At 34.0% G+C, this 22,430-nt stretch overlaps 1 protein-coding gene across 1 annotated transcript in view; it reads left to right on the forward strand.

Moving 5' to 3' along the window:
* The first annotated feature begins 243 nt into the window (after positions 1-243).
* LOC105835746 (tyrosine-protein kinase receptor torso) overlaps positions 244-22,430 on the forward strand; it is an 86,694-nt gene continuing 64,507 nt past the window's right edge. Inside the window, exons 1-9 of the mRNA XM_028190260.2 lie at positions 244-503; positions 1,570-1,733; positions 1,819-1,945; positions 2,027-2,157; positions 2,926-3,136; positions 3,323-3,495; positions 6,834-6,939; positions 21,137-21,202; positions 21,272-21,345. Coding sequence (XP_028046061.2) covers positions 446-503; positions 1,570-1,733; positions 1,819-1,945; positions 2,027-2,157; positions 2,926-3,136; positions 3,323-3,495; positions 6,834-6,939; positions 21,137-21,202; positions 21,272-21,345 — 1,110 coding nt within the window. The 5' untranslated portion in view covers positions 244-445. The remainder of the gene's footprint in view (positions 504-1,569; positions 1,734-1,818; positions 1,946-2,026; positions 2,158-2,925; positions 3,137-3,322; positions 3,496-6,833; positions 6,940-21,136; positions 21,203-21,271; positions 21,346-22,430) is intronic.

Raw genomic sequence — 22,430 nt, forward strand, 5'->3', positions numbered from 1 at the left:
AGCGTAAAAGAAAAATTAAAAAAAAGAAATTTCAAGCTTTAATATTTTTTGGATTTTGTTTCTGCGATGATTTTTCCTTAAGTTCCAGAGAATTGAAAATAACCTTTTTCGGTATACGAATAGTGTTTTATTTTTTTTGAGTAGTGTATATCACAAGTAATCACTAGCATTTTTAATAACGAAGGTATTATAAATGGCTGTCTTTATAAGTGCCATACATAATACCTTCTCCATTACACTTAATTTCTCCTTTCGAATAAGTTATGACTCATCTCATTTGATATTTCACAGTTATTGCTATCTCTGTTTGTTAGTTACAACTCATGCATATTTTTTTCAGCCTTTAGATTTCAGTTTTTCTGTACAACACTTACGTTGTAATCAGAATAATACAATATTGATCCGATCAGGCAATGATGATTTTTCTAAAGTCAGCAACGCAACGATGTTTACTTTTGTCACTCCAACATGTCTACAAATTTATCACAATTTAAACATCTGCGGTAAGTTACTAAAATAATTTAAAAAAGGAATAAATTCATTTTGAACTTTAGTACTCGAGTATTTCTTAAATATATTTTGAGTTATTAATATGAAAGGATTTTGGATGGACATCGCGTACTGAAACAATGTTATTCCAATGTTTCAAGCATTGCAGCTTGCAATTAGAATTAGAAACTCTAATATTCAGTAACAGGTTCGTCAATTAAACACTCTATCTAGAAACATCTTCTACCTATCCACATTTCTCTCGTCACAAAAAGAGGACTATTACAATTATAGAAAGTTTAATATCAGAGCTGATATTGACCTCCCAGTCCTGATGATTCAATATTGGCCACGCGAAATATCGGCACAATACTATTTCAGTACGCGGCATACATCTGTTTACATTGGAAATCTCTGGAGCGTCCCGTTTTCCCACGTCAATATTGGCCACGGTCCCGATTGGTTATCGTCAATATTGGGCACGGTCCCAATTGATTATCATCAATATTGGCCACGATCCCGATTGACCACAGGGTAGATTGGCCACGTCAATAATGGCTAAGTTAATATTGGCCACACGTCATTATTGGCCACGCGTCAATATTGGCCACGTCAATAATGGCCACGTCAATAACGGACACGCATTTCTGCCCAAGGCACTCCTACCGACAGGATGAGTGCGGGAGGGGGTCCGAAGGCCTCCCTTGCACCCCCTCGTGTGTGTCCACGCAAAACGAGATCCTTATATTGACGTGGGCGATATTGACGCGTGACCAATATTGACGTGGGTAATATTGACGCGTGGCCAATATTGACGTAGGCAATATTACGCGTGACCAGTATTGACGTGGCCAATCCACTCCGTGGTCAATCGCGATCGTGGCCAATATTGACGTAGTCAATATTTACGTGGCTATTCGGGACCGTGGCCAATATTGACGTGGGCAAACAGGTGCCACTCAAAATCTTTCATATTAATGGGAAATATTAATAGAATTGTAATGATTCTAAAACTATTTTGAGCTTTTTTTACAGCTAAATCAAGTGTACAATAATAAACTTTCTTTTTCAATTAAACAGCACCTGAAAAAGTAAAAGGTTTACGGACAGAGTACATTCAAAAACAAACTAAAGGATTATATAACATTGCAGTTAAATGGAGTAAACCTATTCTACAACCGGACAATTACACGTTGCGGTTTAACTCATTTCAATTTGAACCGCGTTTAATGGTTGTATCTGGAGTCAGTATTGCCACAATGTAACAATTCTTTTACGATTACAAAGAAAACCCTGAAAGTCAGAAATTTTTGCTTTATGTTTTTATAGAATGCAGTTGAAGCTCTTTTTTCGAACGTTGATGTAAGGTTACAATACGAAATCAATATTGTAGCAGAATCAAGAGGTGGTGTAAGTTTACAATCAACTACATCTGGAAATATCGATCAAGAATCAGGTAGGCATGCTAATAATTTTAATCAAATATTATATAGAAAATTTCTTTTCGAATAAGACCTATGGAATATAATAATTGCAGAACTATCGTATCAGGAAGTTATCGTAGCGTTATCAACATTAACTATTGTCGCGGTGGTATTTGGAATAATTTGTATGCAACATCGTAACAAAAAGACTAAGCAGATTAATATGGAATATATACATTTTGAGGTAAGCTCATCAATAAACCATGATCATGCAATATTTAACCGATGATTAATTGTAAGATAGATCGATTTTTTATAGTATAATTAATTTTAACTTAATTAATTTTGATTCTTTATTATACTTTTGGTGAAATATCAAATACAATAGATTTCTTATTATATTTAAATATCACGTTTTGGTCAGTTAACAATTAATAATTTTGTTATAATTTTTTTATTAATAATTACGTAACCTTTTATCAAATCCCTGTAAACAAATTGTTAGCAAATTACGAAGTTGGCAATCAAGTGCAAACATAAACAATACAGAAACATAATACGTCCGAGCTTTAAATTTGTTTATATATAAAAAGAGCCTAATAAATTTATATATGCAAGAGACGAAATCTAATGGCGATCTTGCTTCGTTTTCACGATAATATGAAAATTACACTGAACAGTTTCTGGACGATTTCTATTGCCATCATTAAATTACAGACCCTGCACAATTTTGCCACTGATTCTGATTAGAAAAATACTTGTAATTTGCTGCTAAATTATATTAGCAGATTTTTTTATTTATCTGCTAGCATTTTGCTGACATCATGTGATAAATCAAATTCTATATTACATTTGTATCTTTCTTCCTAATAAGATTTGTAGCAAAATTTTACAAGGTCTATTTTTATTTTCGTTAGATTATTGCAAAAAATTTTTATTATTGAAGCAGTTTTTCATCTCAAATTTCAAAACAACTATCTAAAAAAGATTTTAATAATTTTTCACTTAATAGGATACTATGGCCTCCTTAAAAAAATCTTTACAACGAGATTATACGATAGAAAATATTGATACTCTTTTGCCTGATGATAAATTTCAACTTGCTCCACAACAGTTGAAACTTAAAGGTATATTAGGCAGTGGAGCGTATGGTATTGTCAGACTTGCCTCATTGCAAGATGAAATCGGCGGTATCATGGACGTAGCTGTTAAAATGATGAAAGGTATTTTAATATAATAAAATAAAGCAGAATAAAATTTATTTATAAAATGATTTAAATGTGCAACACGTGTTAAGAGAATTCTACATTTACATAAAATATTTGTGTATGTAATAATTGAACATAAAGTAGTATTAAAATATATAAATAAACAATTTTACTTATGAAGTTTTACTTCATTATGTGTAGATAATCCAACAATAGAGAATATAAAAAATTTTCATATAGAAATTTCAATGATGAAATCCGCCGGTCAGCATCCAAATATAGTATCTTTAATTGGATACTGTACTATGTACAATAAACCTTTATTAGTAATGGAATATTGTAGCAAGGGTGATTTACAAACGTATTTAAGAACGGTGAGCTATGTCAAAAAATAACTGAAGGTTATCGAAATCGCATCACTTTTCACATATGTAAAGGCTTATAATTCAGAAATTATAAAAAATATTTAAATTCTTTACATTATAATAAAATACGATATTTCTTCTTTCTGATATAATTTTTTATAATTCTTTGCAATATTAAAGCTTTTAAAAAAAAGTAATTTTGTGTAAGGAAAAAATTTTGTAACGAACCCCGGCTGACGGCAAACAGCGATCGCAATCGGCCTAGTCAAACAATCGCCATACGGGCATTGGCCCGTGATGAAGCATCTCCATTTCGTTGATACGGCAACCATCTCTACGATACGCGCGTCCCCCCGTCCGACATCCCAATCGTCGAAATACCGAACGGGGAGGGGACCGAGGACCACCGAGAGTCCCCGATCCTTCGTCGAGCGCGGTATATAAGGCTGCCTCGGTGTAGGAAAAAAATGTGCGGAATTCTTTGTCAAGAGAGATGGAAGAAAATGCTTGGTGCTTTTTTAAAGTGAGTCCCCTTGCCTCTCACATTATCTACCATCGGGGTGCTTTTTTAAAGTGAGTCCCCTTGCCTCTCACATTATCTATTATCGAGCTGCTTTTTTAAAGTGAGTCCCCTCGCCTCTCACATTATTTATCATCGGGGTGCTTTTTTAATGTGAGTCCCCTCGCCTCTCACATTATCTATCATCGGGGTGCTTTTTTAAAGTGAGTTCCCTCGCCTTTCACATTATCTATCATCGGTGTGCTTTTTTAATGTGAATCCACTCGCCAAAAGATAATGTGAGGCGAAGGGACTCACATTAAAAAAGCATCTCAATGATAAATAATGTGAGAGGCGAGAGGACTCACTTTAAAAAAGCACCCCGATGCTAGATAATGTGAGAGGCGAAGGGACTCACTTTAAAACAGCACCCCGATGATAGATAATGTGAGAGGCGAGGGAACTCACATTAAAAAAGCACACCGATGATAAATAATGTGAGAGGCAAGGGGACTCACATTAAAAAAGCACCCCGATGATAAATAATGTGAGAGGCAAGGGGACTCGCATTAAAAGCACCCAGAACATATGGAATTTAAAAACGTACTGCAAACTCCTCGTGATAAACTGCCGAAACGATAAGTTTTATAGGCTACTGCAGACGTCCTGGAAATATTATATGTATTATTATATTTTATATTATTATATCATAATTTTTCTTGGCAACTAAACATTGCAACACTGCAACTAGTATGTAAGTTCAACATGACAACAATTGCCGTGCGCCGCGGCGCGGTCGTCCAGCCGGCGCGGCGCGGCACGGCGCATAGTGGTACCATGTATAGGAAAATTGCGGAAAAAAATATATAACTTGTTAATTGTGCAATGTTTGTTCATAATATGTGTTTGATATAAAAGTATAATTAAAAAATTATAAATTTATATATATAAAGGGAGCCAAAAAATTTGACATCAATAATATGTTTTAAAAACAAAACATTAAAAAAAAGAATATTTTATCTAAAAATTGTATGACCTATAATAAAACGGGAAAAATAATAATAAATTTACCTATTTGATCTGCAGCAGATCTTATAATTTTTTAGTAATTTAATATTTTTCTCATATAAACTGTGGCCCGAAAATTTCGTCAATCTTGAAACACAGTTACTGACAAGGGAACCTTGCGAACCCGAAAATTCTGATCTTAATGAAACTTGGCATAAATGTAGAGGGGGTAAATACATGAATTTAGAAATTATAAGTTGGTGCTTATAAACGGTTTAAAAGGTTGAAACCACCCTTCAAAAATTTAGAGTTTCTGCCTTTTTTTGATATATCTTGTAAATTAAACAAAGTATTAAAAAATGTTTCATACAAAAGTTTTACAGTATAAATACCTCTATTTAACTATGCTATTTAGTTAAAAAAAAATAATTTTTTTTTAACAAACTTTTTTCTTTGAAAAAAATTTTTTGGAGAAAAAATAAATAGCATAGTTAAATAGAGGTATTCATGCCGTAAAACTTTTGTATGAAACATTACTTGTCTCCCCTTCCATAAATTAATTTTTTTGTCAGTATTTTAAATAAAAACATACTTTACAAATAAATTTTTTATTTAATCTCGTTTTAATATAAAAAGTAACGGAAAGAGTAACGAATCATTACTTTTTAAATAACGATCATAATAACTAGTTACTTTTGAGAATCAGTAACGGTAGTTTATAGTTACTTTTTTCGACTTGATAACAAGTAACGGTACCTAGTGTACGGAAAGATATCCCAAATCAGCTTTTCTTAGCATCTTTCTTTAATTAACCAAATTTTTTAATTTATATTTTAATTGTTTTAAAATTTTGTTTAAAGAAATATTTTTGGTTTTACAAGTTTAAAATAAATTTATTCCTTTCATTAATATTTTAAATAAAAAAATATTTTATAAAATTTTTATTTAATCTTGTTTTAATTTAAAAAAATAACGGAAAAAGTAACGAGCCATTATTTTTTAAATAACGGTAATGGTAACTACTTACTTTTGAAAATCAGTAACGAGTAACGGTAACTTATAGTTATTTTTTACTCGGTAACAAGTAACGATAACTAGTGTAGGCAAAAATATGAGGAGATGGAAATAGAACGTTAATTAGTTAAACACTGAACTTTATTTGGGACAAGATATGTCATTAATCGGCTGAGGCGCGATCCGAACGTGAGCGGGACTACGGAGGATTTGAGCTCGAGAACTCGAGTTTCAGTCTGAAATATCGCGTCGATTATCATGAAAACTAAATTAAAAAAAAAATTGTTATTTGCTGCGACGAACATTGGCGACAGTGGTTCTACGGTCGGACCATCTCAGAGTCGCAGCATGCTCTTATTCCGCGGCGTTAGTCATTGCATTAATTCTATCATCGGATACTTCAAAAAATCGCAGTACTTTTATCTCGCATAAATTAAGCGCCACCAAGACATCGGGCGACTATGTGCGACAAAGCCGCGCTTAGTTACTTTTAAAAAGTAACTTTCTGCCAATTGCTCACGTGATACACGGATTCAATTGCGCATAAATTTTATCGCAATCCGTTATTTAATAAATGTCCTATCGAGATATGGCAGTAATTATAAAATTTTTTAATCTTATAAAAACTGTACAAGTATGGCTTAAATTTTTATATAAAGTGAGATTCAGTTCAGACATATTCAGTTTATAAGCTAGTGCGATTTCGGTAACCTTTTTTTATATAATACAATAATATGTAAATTTAAAAAATGTTTTGTTTTGTTTAAAATAATTACTTTGTCATTTATACATATAGAACAATTATTTTATTAAATTTTGTTTTTAGATTGGGCAGAATTTAATGAATGCTGTATTCGAGTGTAGGAATCACTTAAAATCCAATATCGTGAAATACAATACTATGTCGTTTGATAATAAAAACATAAATCATGGTAATACGCGCGTGTGTGTGTGTGTGTTTGTATGTAGACATATGTATACAGAATATCTATAAAGTCTATCCTCATTTCTTATATTTTGATTCAAAATTATGAAAAACTATGAAATACGTGTTTAACCATTGGAAGAGTTAATTTATTCTTCCAACCAGCTTAAGGGAATGTTGGAATATCCATTAAATTCGATTGAAATCGATAATGTAGAATAATTAATGCGCATTATTAATAAAATTTCATATATATATTTTTTTTTTACAGATTTGGAAATTCTTTTCTAAAATTAAAGTGGACGTATTAATATTAATATTAGTCTACGAAATTGGACTTTATAATACTGCGAACAAAATATTATATTTAGTATATTACAGGATTGGGGAGTAACGTTGTTACCGTTACAGTTACTTTTTTTGGTAACGGATTGGTAACGCCGTTACTTTTCTTTTTGTGTAATTGGAACGGTAATGTAGTTATATTTTTTTAGTAACGGTAACAAATTTATTACTTTTATTGTTACTTTTTATGGTTTGAAGTAAATTTCATATTTATAACATATGTAATTTATATTTAGTCTTTAGTTGTTGACCAATTATTTGATGTAGAATTATTACAAGGTTCTCCGAAATTAAAAAAATTTATTAAATTTAATATAGCTTTGCAAGCAGTGCATCCATAGAAAGATTAGTTAATATTGATAATTCCGTATTGTCATCATCCAGTAATCTATATGATGCGTAATTTATCCACAAGTTTTTTAATAATTATAATTTTCTTATATTTGTAACGATCACCTATCCTTTTTCCTCCTCCGGGCTGGTGCGCGGATAGACTGTAGTCGGGAACCAGGGAGGGAGAAAAATCCGGAGACACAGCTTCGATTTTAATTAATATAAAATCGTTTATTAGGATTGTAAAAATGCCATACAGTTATTTCAGGCAATTATCGCCGTCTCCGCTTTGTGCGGTGCTTCGCTTCTAGGTTGTGATCCACTTGATGCTACAAACGCTTCAAAACATTCTATGATTGGCCAATTCGTAAAATTCTTTGTTCCGATTGGTCATTCAAATGCTTCAAAGCATTTGTAGCGTCAAGTGGATCGCACCCCTAGTCTCGTGCGCTTAACGTACGGCTTTCGGTGCGTCGATCAGCTGTTCGCGTTCTTAGGAGTTTTACACGCGGAGTGAAGGAAGGAACGGCCGGGTTCCCCCACTTTCTACTAATGTTTCGCGAATGTTTCATTCGATGGTTCCGAGGAATGGTATCGAATTTGATATAATTCGCGGCTAGCCGGGAAAGTCCGGCCAAGGCGGGAGATCCACACTCCTGTAGCTGCGACGGTTTGGGAAGCTGGTACGTGTACGCTTTAGCCGGTATATCCCGGCCGAGGCGGATGAAGTTCTCACCTCGTTCTTAGGCGTATCCATACAGGAGATGATTTTCGGGAGCCGGCGGTCGGGAAGTACCTGACCGAGACCGAGAAGTCTCAGACGCCTGCTTTTGCCGGATTTCTGGGAGCAAGCGTCGTATCAAACGGATTCGGTGCGGGCTTGCGGAAAAAAAGGTACTGTCCTCCGTACTTGTCCTTCTTTTATACCCTGCGCGAGTGGAGACCGGAGTCGCTGAGAGTGGAGAAAAAAAGAGAAGGAGCAGAGCCTGCCTAATTTCTCGTATTGTTTTCGGCGTCGCGTGATTCCGTCAAATTTCGGTGTTATTGTGATCGGTAGGTGTGGATATCGGCGGTCAGAGAGCGCGTGCGCAACCTGTTTAACCGTCGCGCGACCTGCCCCTTCTTCACGCTCGTCTCAAGCGATTCTATTCTGTATGCGTTTAAGGATGTATCGGACTGAAGTTCAAAATGGTACAAAGTTGCTAAAAATTTGTGAAATTGTTCTTTTAGTTTCCCTAATGTACTGCAAAAAAATTGAAAACGCATGCACTAAATGGTTGCTGAGTTATAACTATTTTAATTTCCACTGATTTTACATGGTATCCTTTTCTATATTATGGAAAAGGACGATCTTGACGGATGAAACGGATAGAAGAAATAGTACCAATGTTTTGAATTTTTTTGTACTTCTAGTATATGAATAGATGAAAATATCTGCCAAGTTTTAATTGTCTTCACTACACCGTTTTAAAGAAATAAAATATAACTTGAGATAATTCTGCATTTTCACTGTCAAAAGTTTAAACTCATAAGTGAAAAAATCGCAAATACGTAAAAAATACCTTTGTAAGAGTAAAAATAAGACTCCAACTATCGTTCAAGTTTTTTTCATCTAGATTTACTATGCGTTAGGCATAGATATTTAAGTATTTCAAATTTCATGCATTTTTGTCTAAGACTGTATGTCCGATACACCCTTAAAATGGAAGCGCGTAGCGCTTCCGTCGTCGCAATGGACGACACATCGTTGTTTGATGATTTTGATGCATTTCAGGGATACACCGTTACATATTTAGAAAGTTTAAATTTATAAAAAAACACTATATGTACCTATATAATAGAGCGCTAAATTTTAAAAATTAATAAAAAATATCGATAAAATTTATAATAAATTCGTATTTTGTAATTTGGATAATCTTGATCTTGATGATTTTTGTAGCTTTACACATTTTAAGAACATTTAAAAGTTTAAAATTATTGCATTAAACATAAATTGGGCGTACAAAACACATTTAAAGACTGTATCTATATTTTTAAAGATGTTAAAAAAAGAGGAAAGTATATTAAGGATTTTGACTCTTTTTATAAAAATGTGATACTAGGCAGTATTAAATTGATCAGTAATTAATTTTTATTTTAAGTATTAAAAGCACAATTGTTAATACTTTTAGTACTTAAAATAAGCAATAATTACTGGCTAATTTAATACTGTCCAGTATTATATTGTTATAATTATTACAAGTGAAAGTAAAAGGAACAGTATTTTTTTATAGAGTTTGACCTCTTGAATGGGATAAAAAAATTATTAAAAAATTTGAGGTATGAAGAACACCTTAAAAATTGGACAAGAACTTGTTTAAATTAGTTTTGTACTTTATTTTTTAAAATTTTATTTGTTTTAATTTCTTTGAATTTTTGCATATTTTAACCTTCTCTTACTTATTTTTACATTTTTGTTAATGAAAAATAAATCAACTTAATATATTTTTTAAGTTGATTACGTTGACATGTAACGATAAGACTTTCTCGTGCGTCCGGATTCGCTCGCCGGGATCAGGGTTCGAGAAAGCAAGAAACTCTGATTTAGCAAAATAATAAAATTATTTATTTAAACTTTTAACAAGAAGACATTAACACTGTTCTCAAATGCTGGACATAGACGATTAATTATATCTTGGACTCGGCATCCGCGGTTCGCTTATTACACGCGGTAAACTAAAGTTCGGTTTGTAATGCTAACGACTTATTTAATAATAGAAAACTAATAATCACGGTTTAGTTATTAACAGGAAATTAATGAAATCGCAAAAAGAAGTGTCTAGTTTTAAAACGAACGTGTTGGTTTTGTTAGCTGTGTTTTACAATTTATGCTTTCGCAATACTTCTACAAAAATAACGCACGGAATTCTAAGAAATTATTAATAATTAATTAGCGAAGAAGAACGAAATCTGGATATGTACGGGTTAGCGAATACACCCGATAAAGGAGAGGTACACCTCAGGATCGAGACACACTATCACCGTGTCAGAGAACACCCTCACTCTCGAAACGGAATCGCCGAGCACGCCCGGCGGAGAAAAAGTACACTCTCTCCTCAAGAAAACTTCGAGTACGCTCGAGGTGGTTAGGGCACACTCTTCCTTGGTTAGACACCGAGATAATCGATGATACCGAGATGTCGATACTAGGGTCTGGTCAGGACTGGAATCCTTCCCCGGTCAACGGCCGGGCTTTATATACTGCTTGGACATCCCCATTCCAAGCGCCGAGACAGGCGGCGGTAGTGGAGGGGATGCCCACAGGGCCGTAGGGGTAGGGAGTGGCGCGATCAGCGGTAACGGCAACGACGGGGGCGCAAAAGAGAAACGGCTTTAAAATTATTACGGTCGTGAAAAAATCAATAAATATTACAAATTAATATGGTCAAATGTTTCTAAGTAATTAATAAGCATTAGTGAATCAAATTACGATTGAATAGAAAAAATCGTTAAAAAAAGAAATTTCCAAAATTTCCAAAATTGACTGCGGGATTCAGGGTTCGGGCAGCGGACATGAATAAGTGAAAAGACAGGCGATATACGTTTGACGGGAGTGGTTCAATGACACACAGTATAATTGGACACGTTGCACACCGTGGTATTGTACACATAAATTTGTACATTGTTCGATTGGACACGCATTTGCGCACAGTTGCTTTTAGACACAACACATATTTTTGTAAAATTTTTAACACTTGCACAGATGCGTGTGAAATTTGTTATTAACTTTGTTAATTAAACATTTGTTACATTAAACACAGTGCATTTGTGCACAGTTTTTTTGCGCACAGTCAAGCGGATAGCATTTAGATATTCTTGCTAACCCATGTACATTGTATTAGAAATCTGCAAACACATGTGAACTTTACTTTGTTTGCAATGTGCATGAGTTAGCAACATGGACGGAGTGAGTGCGGGAAGGGGGGCTGAAAGCCCCTCTTTGCACTCTCTGCGTGCGCTCGCACGCACACATGTGTGCGTGTGCAAAGCATTCTCTGCACTACATGGGTTTGCGACTTTCCAAAACTATTTGCCGCTTCTTAGACTGGTATTTATAGTCGGGTTTTATACTTAAGATTATCTTAAGATGCCATCAGCCAATCACAGACCCGTATTAACATCTTAAGACATTACTTGAAACGATCTTGAAATAAGATTCGATTATGAATACCGGCCTTTAGATATATCTACAATTGTAATTTATGAATATCTAGATGCGATTTGCTTGACTGTGCGCAAAAGAACTGTGCGCAAAAGAACTGCGCAAAAAACTGTGTGCAAACGCACTGTGTTCAATGTAACAAATGCTTAGTTAACAAAGTTAATAACAAATTTCACATGCACATGTGTTAAAAATTTTACAAAAATATGTGTTGTGTCCAAAAACAATTGTGCGCAAATGCAACGTGTCCAATTGTACTGTGCGCAAATGAAGGCTTCTCATGTTTGACTACTGGTTTATTGTAATAAGATAAATCCTAAGCTAATATAGTGCAGGTCCCTATGCTAATTTGTACAGGAGGTTCATGTATTGCGAGGTGATACGTTGAGAATAAAGCTGGCAACGTTTGCTGCTATTTCATGGCGTGCGTGTGTGCGCTGAAAAATCGGCAGTGATGCGGTGCTCCGATTGGTGGTGGCGCTCTTATTGCTAGCGGTACCGCTTCGGCGCGGTAGTCACGGCCCTAAGGCCCGTGATCGCGGCACTGCGATGCACGGTCACAGTATACTGACATACAGTAGGAACATGAAGTGTCGGCATCCTTGATCTTTTTCAATCGACTTTTTACCGCCATGTTTTTAGGCGACACACAAGTGCCATATTAAAAGTATTATAAACCCTTACCATTAGTAAATTTTAAATGTACTTTATTACTAGATTATATTAATTATATATAAACACATAAGATTATTACAACATATTTTATTTATATAAACACAAATTATTTTTATAAACAATAACATATGTTTTAAATGTATTAGTGTGTTATTAATGTGTTATTAAAAAATTATTTAAAAAATATAAAATTTCTTACATTTAAAATACATTAAAATAATTATAGCAAAATATATATAAAAAAACTTTATTTTTAATAAAATAAAAGAAATAAACAATACGTTTTTTTAAGATTTGTCTGTAAATAATAAAATGTTGTGAGTGTCCAACACTGACACCGAGAATAGCGTGGGCGATAAGAATGTCGAGTAACATCTCGCGTGAGGACACTGTCCGGCTTTCACACCGGACGTCGCACCGGGCAATGTACTCGATTGCCGCTCGAAGTCTCCTGATTTCCGATGGAATGCACGTAGCCAGCAATTGTTGGCTAAGCAAGTGCACGGGCCTGTGACCGCGGGAGAAATTCTCTGGCAACAAGCCCGAAAAGCGGTGTATATAAACACCGCGGAAAGAGAACGAGCACGCTCATTATTAATTAATACAGCGACGAATCTATGTCGCTCGTCGTAACGCATAATTGTACTTAATCATTTGCGACACTTATCAATTCGGGTTTAATAAGTGAGAACTGTAACTATTTGAAACAAATATATCTGTTTATAACTACTCTCGGCGTTACTCTACAAAACCTGATCCTGAGGAGTCATCGGCAGCGATCTCGTAACGTGTCCCGAGACCAGGGCACGACAAAAGTGATATTTTTGCTCATATATGTATGTGGTTTCTTTAAAAAAAAAGCTCTCTTAAAATGAATATAATTTAATTACATTTGCTGTATAGATAAAATTATAAAAAATAATTGTTATAAAGGTAAAATTACAAGAATAACTTTTTTATATTATTTTATGTTAATACTGTATAGACTTTAACATGCAAGCATAGAAGGAAAATGGGGCAACGAGAAATGAAATGAGCAAGTCAGATAATTTTGGAACCAAATTTATTGTTTATTTATATTATTTATTTTGCCAGATGAGTAATTTATTTTTTTATCTTTATCTTTGAAGTTTCTATTAGTAAATTTTAAAGTAAAATATATTCCCATTCGTGAAAATAAATGTATTACATAATCAGGCGGAAAGTTTTCACACGGATGTAGAAAGTTTGTTTTTTTCTAATTCTTTAATAAATTTGTTTACAACTTTATTTTTTACAATAAATTCTTCGAACTTTTCATAAAAAATTCTATTCATTTCGCTAACAAAATGTACAAAACTTTCAGATGGAACATACAATGAATGAGTACCAGTTGCGCACAGTAATAAACAGACACAACAGGCTGAGTGAGACAGACACAGTAACAAACGGACACAGACTAAACGGACACAGTACGAAACGAACACAGACCAAATGTGCACAAACCAAACAGACACGGTGCGAAATGGAAACAATCGCAAATCCATGTGGTGCAGAGAATGCTTTGCACACACACACACACACACACATACACACACGCGCGCGCGCAGGTGCAATGGGGGCTTTGCCCCACTTCCCGCACCCACCCGTCTGTAGGGCCCTGAAAAGTCGCAAGCCATGTGGTAAGTCCGTTTATTACTGTGTCTGTTTGTCACTGTGCGCATGTGGTCTGTGTCCGTTTTGCACTGTGTCCGTTTGTTACTGTGTCCGTTTGGTCTGTGTCCGTTTGTTACTGTGTCCGTTCCACTCAGCCTGCTGTGTCCGTTTATTACTGTGCACATTTGGGACACTCCCCATACAATGATCGAAATGGCATATCTATGTTACCAGAATACGGTTTAAAATGCGAGAACATTGTTTTATCATTAACATTGTGATTTTTGGCATATGAATTACAAACATCACAAACGTGTTTTTCCAAACATTTTTTGATAAGAATATTGAATTCAATTTTGTTCAAGAATATCATAATCTTGATAATCTTTACTACTTACAGATAAATCTTCTAAAAATATGTCGTTGACAATTTTTGTTTCTTTATTTAAAAAATGCTGAAACTTTAGAAGTTATTCACTAAAATTTGCAGCAGAATTTGTATCATTATGAAAAAGCAAAACAATTTTCTAAATGACCTGGTAAATTGAATTGTTGTTGGATTTATGCAATTTCCATTTTATTGTCGTATATAACCAAAGATATTTTCAAGGGCATCTTGATTGATTCTACGTGTTAAAAAAAATTACCTAGGTAGCAAGGTGACGTTAATACGACGTCAATAATTCGTCATTTAAGGTCGCAGACGTCATGTTACCAAATAAAGACGTAATAGTAATGTCATTTTTTTACCTATTAATTACGTCAGTCATTTATCCATTCTACAACGTATTTCCGACGTCATATTCTTGACTAATTAATAACGTCAGTTAATTGATCATTTTACGACGTATTAATAAAGTTTTATTAGTGACTAATTACTGACGATAACTATAATTCTTTGTAATAATTGACGATTTGACCTCAAATGACGAATTATTGAGGTCTAGTGGACGACACCTTGCTACCTGTAACTATTAATCATTATTTAAAGATTGATTAATAAACAACATTATTAAAATTAATACAATATTTTATATAATTAATACTATCAATATTTTAGAATCATTCCAGACAGCACATAATATTTATAATAAATATTTATTAATATTTATTAATATTTATTTTTTCAAAATATTATATAAATATTTTACACATATTTTATATACACGAAGAAAAAAATCTTTATTCAACATATTATTAAAATATAGATTAAATATTTTATATAAATATTTTATATAATATTTATGGTAAATAAAGATAAAGATTTCTATAAGTAATATTTCGTAAATATTTATAAATATTTCATAAATATTTTTATAATATTTATGATAAATCTTTATGATTTGTCAAATCTAAGACCACAAAAATATTTATAAAATATTTGGATAAATATTTATAAAATATTTAAATAAATATTATAAATATTTTATAAATATTTTATAAATATTGCGTTCTGTCTGAGATATAATTTAGCTTTATCAAAAGAACAGAGCAAAAACATATTTTTATAAGTTATTCCACATGTTATTTCGCATATGTAAAAATCAGGAAAAAACCTGTAAATTTATATTTATTTATAAAAATATTAGTTAACTACAAGTTTCATGTTTCTCGCATCTATTGAACTGAATAACTATAACAAATATGTATTCATGAGCATCAAGTGTTCATGGATCATCACAAAGTGCTAGGTAGCGTACGATCTTTGAAGTCAAGCAACGTCCACGGCGGTTCAGAGTTGGATGGATGACCGCGGAAGTTAGGCAGTCCCAAATGTGTGACTATGGTGTGGTGGGTCACGATACTTGTTGAGAAACAACGTAAATTTTTTTTTACATTATAATTATGTTATTTCGATATTTTCATAATGCAAGTACTGCTTATATATGATATGTATCCGAAATATTTTCTAAAACGTCAAAATAACGGCTTTTACTATCTGGGATAGTCATAAAAATGACGTTAAAATGTCATCTTTATTAGATGTAATCTAAAAACCTATGTTTTGTCATAAAAATAACAGTAAAATACCGTCAAATGTACAATACTAGCTTCTTGAAAATGACGTCAATAATATGAAAATAATGACGTATTTTTGACGTCAATATATGACGTCGTTAAGATGAGACAAATGTATGTCAGTTTTACGACATTTAGACGTCATTTTATCTCGACATTATGACGTCTGGTTCGTCATAAAATGACCAAAAAATGCCGTCAATTAGACGACATCTTGCTACCTGGGTAGTATCCTTTTTCATGCAAAAAATCACACAATAGCATAATAGAATTTATTGTTATTTTCCAACCTTGAATAGACTTTATAAAACTGATTATATCTTTTCCAGTTTTGATATTTCAAACTTTTACCTTATCTAAAAAATTAAAACATTCAAACATAAAGTCTTTTTGATTTTGCGTACCTTCTTTCCGACCTATGGTTTATTAAATTTTTTTTTTTTATTTAAATCCTGATGAATTAAGTATATTAAAAGTTGATCAAATCTCTGTAAATCTCTGTAAAAAATTTTACTATTCCTATAGCGTCTTCAGGTAATTTTTAAAAAAATATATATGTACACATTGCAGAAGAAAGTAAATAATTTAATATTTGTGTCACGTATTTTATCTTCATTTTGTCAAAATTTGTGAGTTTTACATTGTGCGTTTTATATTGTGCGTCAATCAATTTAAGATATGATCGGTTTTCTTTCATTTTATCGTAATTATAAAAGTATGAAATATATGTCCAAGATGTAAAATCGTTTCCAGGAATATATCTTTATGAGCAAGTTATTATAATATTATACTTAATAGTAATAAGCTGATACAGAATAAAAGAAACTTAACATAAACGTGATAACAATAATACAAATACAAAATAAGGAGAAATATAAGATATAATGCAAGAATAACAAGCAAGAAAAAGCAAAAAGCCGATATCTGTTGACCTTAATATAACTTAAACTAATAACAATGAGCTAATGCAAAGTAAAGTGAAGCATAATATGTTAACAAAACAAAGAAGATAAGGCAAACGCAAGAGAAAGGACAGTGTCGAAAAAAAGGTAACATGCCAAATAGATTATATCATATTGAAGACTTAAAAACTAATGTCTACATACCAATTTACTAACCACGCAGAAACATGAAAGATACATGCAAAAAACTAGAAAGACACAAATGTGCAAGGATGTCAAACCGCTTCAGACGCAAATAGGAAAGAGCGAAGGAGACTTTTAAAAGTCGCAAGAGAGGGAGCAGAGGTGATATTATCCGGAAGAAAGCGCCAAAAACAAATAGAAGAGAGATGAAAAGAGTTCATATAAATAGAAATACGGAAAGAAGGTATATGAAGAGTGCACGAAGAAGTAGCAATACGATCAGATCTTCTAAGCTCTGGATTCCAAAGTGTAAAAAAATCACTTGTAACGGACCGTATTTCCTACGCGGACTTTTTAATTCGCCGGGGATCGGGTGTAGGAAAGGTCCCTGAAACAATAGACTTTTCGGTTTTTAGTAAAACGACAGAATAATATATTTTAATTTGAAACGTATTTACAATATATACAGATGAATATAATGATGTATGTACAGCGCGTTGCTTGGTCGTATCAGCTGTTTTTCCCCACTCGTGTGGATAGCCCGGTGGGGGTCGCGGTGTGCGGCGACGAGCCGGCGGGCAATGCCCCAAGACGCGTAGCGATGTTTCGTGGCGCGGCGAGGTGAGCGGTACGACGAGCGGTAATCGCCGGTGCCTCGAGATCGATGGTGCGCGGTACGCGGTGTGAAGCGCGGAGTATTGTGACGTGCGGTGATTTTGACTTGCGTCTGGTGATCGAGGAAAAGGCGCCGGTCGATTTCGAGATCTCTCGAGGGAGACGGAGAACTCTCCACCCCGTTTTTGTTCGTAGCCGAGAATTCTTGGCGAAGGCGGAGGCTCTACCCTCGTGTACGGAATCGAGTCTTAGGAATCGAGAATGCGATCGGCACCGAGAGCTCTCGGTTAAGGCATAGAACGCTCTACCCTACTTGTCGTATCGCAGGAATCTTCTCAGGATCGCACTCTGGTCGGGATCGGACTACCAGCGTACGGTTCGGAGCGAGAAGTGTCGCAGCCTCCACCGGAGCAGCTTTTTATACCCGCTCGGGTGGAGGATCGAGGATCCTCGTGGATCTTCGGGTTTCCCCCCTCCTTCATGGAGGTTGGGAGAGCGCGAGGAAATACACGGAGTGGAGACGGTGATCGTCTCGACGCTTTTTTGTGCGGCGTTTAGGACGGGCTGATGCCCGTTTCGCGGACCGGCGGTGGTTCGGCCGGGCCGTACGCGGTCGGTGGTGCCGGCGGACGGGAGGTTCGTTACACACTCAAGTAAGATGGCGAACGCATGTGGAGGATGCGATACGTCTGGCAGCCCAAGAAATAAAGTCTTCTGTTTTTTACAGAGAGCCACCTAAGTCAACGTCTGTATGGATAACATGCTCATCCCGCCTAAGGTCAAAGATAAACCTGATGCAATAATTTGCAAGTTTCTATAATTGATCATCAAGCTCCTCAATCAAGCCGTGATACACCAGGCACCGGTAGTCAAAATAAGGCAAAATCAAAGTAGTAACCAGCTTTATTCTCAACTCCGTAGAGAGAGAGTTCCTATTGAACTTCAATCTATGCAACACAAAATGGACCCTTTGCGAAACGTACAAGATATGCCTCCTCCAAGAAAGAGTAGACACGAACATCACATTAAGATTTCTTGCTTCACTTACAAAAGGGATAGGTGTACCATTTACAATAATTGGAGGGAGCAAACTCAAGTCGATTCTATTTACATAAGCCAGGCTTCCGAAAATAAGAACTTTAGATTTGGAAGGGTTAAGTTTAAGAGAATTTTTACATGCATAGTTAAAGATAACATTCACGTCCCTGGTAATGAGCAAACTTCAAACCATGAAGAATGTCGGAGAACACGTAAGGTACACCTGGATATCATCGGTAAAAAATTATGTGACGTGTATAAGACAAGATACTACTGATGTCATTGATGTAAAGAGAGAACAAGATTGTAATTATAATATAAAGAGAGACTTTTATTCAGGTGATTAAGAACTACCAAAATTTGAGCCAATTTAACCAGAGGCCAATTTTCATAAGATCTGTGCGGACTCCTTTCTATAAATCTCGTTTAATTTTTATGTTTCCAAAGCCTTACAAATTTTTACTTTAAATAATTTTATTATATTTACAATGCAGGAAGTCAAAATTTACATAAAATAGTATTTCTCTTAAGTATATCTTTGGGGGCCGTAGTCGACCCTTTTTTAATTTCTTTCTTTAATTAACCAAAAATTTTTTACTTACATTTTGAGCATTTTAAAATTTTGTTTAAAAAAATTGTTTGGTTTCGCAAATTTAAAATTAAATTAATTTAACCCATTAAGTCCCAAGCGGACTGTTTTCAGTCTTTTTTTTTAGCGGTATTTTATACCACAAATCTAGTCCTCAAAAAAATTTAAACCAATTTTTTTTTATTTAAAATTTTCTAAACTTTTAATATCCGTCAGAATGTCTCAAAAATGCAATTTGATAAAGCGATTAAAAGAAATATTTACATACAGAAAAATCGAAAATTTCATAGATTTCCCTCTTCTAACCGCCATATTGGATATCGCCATTTTGAATTGAAATATACTAACACGTACATTTGAAAGTTCATGGTCCATGGACACAAGATTTTAACTTCTCAGAGATATTTCAATCCGTTTTCTACGTGTAAATATTGACTGAAAAAAAATTTCATTGAAAAAATCAACTTTCTTTGCAAATAAATTAACATAATTCTAGATCGCATCTTTAAGAAATTCTCACGACGGATATTAAAATTTCAGGAAATACATAAGAATTATACATAAGAAAAAATTGGTTTGAAATTTTTTGAGGACTAGATTCATAGTATAAAATGCCGCTAAAAAATCACAGAAAATTGTCCGCTTGGGACTTAATGGGTTGACGGTCTGCATCAAATATTAGTGAATATAATTTTTCCATTAACTTAAATTTTTTAGTTTATTTAAACGACAGGTTTCGTCAGACTTGCAACACAGTTACTAAGCTTGAATATCGATGCTTTATAGTATCTTAAAATTCTCCCTCGCAGAATTTCAAGATACTATAAAGCGAGTGGCACCTGTTTGCCCACGTTAATATTGGCCACGTCAATATTGGCCACATCAATAATGGCCACGCGTAATATTGCCTACGTCAAAAATGGCCATGTCAATATTGGCCACGTTAATATTGACCAAACGGACACAGTTATTGAAGTTAAGAAACCGGTATTGATAAGGATCTCGTTTTGTGTGAACACACACACACACACTACACGCGCGCGGGTGTGTAAGGCGCCATCGGCTCCCCTTCTGCACCCACCCCGTTGGTAGAAGTGCCCTGCGCAGAAATGTGTGGCCAATATTGACGCGTGGCCAATATTGACGTGGGCAAATGTAACGCTTCCCTCTAAAGCATCGATATTTAGCTTAGTAACTGTATTGCAAGTCTGACGGAATCTGTTAGCGCGCAGTTTAAATGAGCAAAAAATTTAAGTTAATAAAAAAGTTATATTTATTACTAATATCCGATATGGACTGTTAAGCGGTCTACTTAATCCATTAATATGTTTAAATATATACCAATCGGAAAAATCAATGTACTAATATTGTTATATGTTAAAATTAATTTATTGCGTTTGTTAATATTTTAAATAAAAAAATATTTACAAACAAATTTTTTATTTAATTTCATTTTAACATTAAAAAAATAACGGAAAAAATAATTAATTGTTACTTTTCTAAGTAACGATAACAGTAACTATAATAGTTACTTTTAAAAAGTTACTTTCCCATCCCTGGTTTAATAATATACATATATCTACATTTACCATATTGTGATTATACATATATCATACATTACACAATAATTTCAAGTAATTTTTCAAACAACAATTTTTCTATTACGCAGAAAAATATGTCTCCAATTATAAGAACGCATATAGAATCGCCAATCACTTATATGATATTCAACAAGGTAAATCACACAAAACAATCACACATAATATATTACATAATTCTTCTATATATATTGATGTTTTTCCAGATGTGATGAAATATACAGAAAATGTTACTTCTGCTGATTTATTGAATTTTGCTCGACAAGTAGCTACAGGAATGGTAAGTTGCCTAATAAAAAATCTATATTAATCCGGAGCGTGAATTTAACTAACAATAGACGCATTTTGATTATTTTAACCAAAATATATTTTAGCACATACACATATTACAATTAAATAGAAAAGACGGCAGTATGGATTATCCAATGTGGGTTTATGGAATTCATGATATTTCGTATACTGCGTGTTAAATTTCAGAGATAATTTTTAAAATTATTCCTTTACATATTGTTTAGACGTTATAACATGAACCTTTTACGAATTTCATGACTATCTCTTTCTATCTTTTTCCTCTCTTCAATAAATTTTTAATTATGTTCGTACACACACACACACACACATACACACACACACACACACACACACAAATTGCAACGTTTACGATACATCGGCGCAACGCTGTACCAGAACGCAGCAAGAGCAAACAAAGAGCATCCACGGAGAAGCTATCCCAGTGTTGATTAATAAATTTGCTAAATTCAAAAAGTCCATGCACCTACAACTGTGCTCATTAGCTTTTTTTTAAACAGTGCCGTGATCATCAAGTGGTACCAAAATGCTTTCGATTATAAAACTTCGTACCATCTTCGAACCAGGCGAAAGGCATTCTTCGACAAGCATCGTTGAAGTTAGTTAGAGAAAGAATGTCAGCAACTAAAGAAGATCTAGCTGAGACTTCTCGGAAACTATTTAAATTACATCTTTGTCTTTCCAACTCTTTGAACCCGGAATCGTGGCAAACACTGGATCGAATAACATACAAACAAGCTAACTGTTCCGTTGAGACAAGAACACGGAAATAAAAAAGTAAATATAAGATCAGTCCTCTGGTCCAAACTCCAGTTTCCACACATACAGTAAAAAATCTTAGCAGTCAAACTCTATCTCCATCTGAAGTTTCTGTCCTTTTGAAAAAACTTAATTTTACAGTCACCCCTACTAGCATTCCTAGGGAAGAAATCATCAACCAAATTGAAACGGCTATTTTTCACCTCTCTCCTGAAGAAAACAACGACATTAGAAGACGGACGGCCAATATCCTCTACAAGCAAAACTTTCCAGCCAAAATATAAACAGAGAAGAACG

Source organism: Monomorium pharaonis, chromosome 6, assembly GCF_013373865.1.
Source record: "Monomorium pharaonis isolate MP-MQ-018 chromosome 6, ASM1337386v2, whole genome shotgun sequence".
Lineage (NCBI taxonomy): Eukaryota > Metazoa > Arthropoda > Insecta > Hymenoptera > Formicidae > Monomorium > Monomorium pharaonis.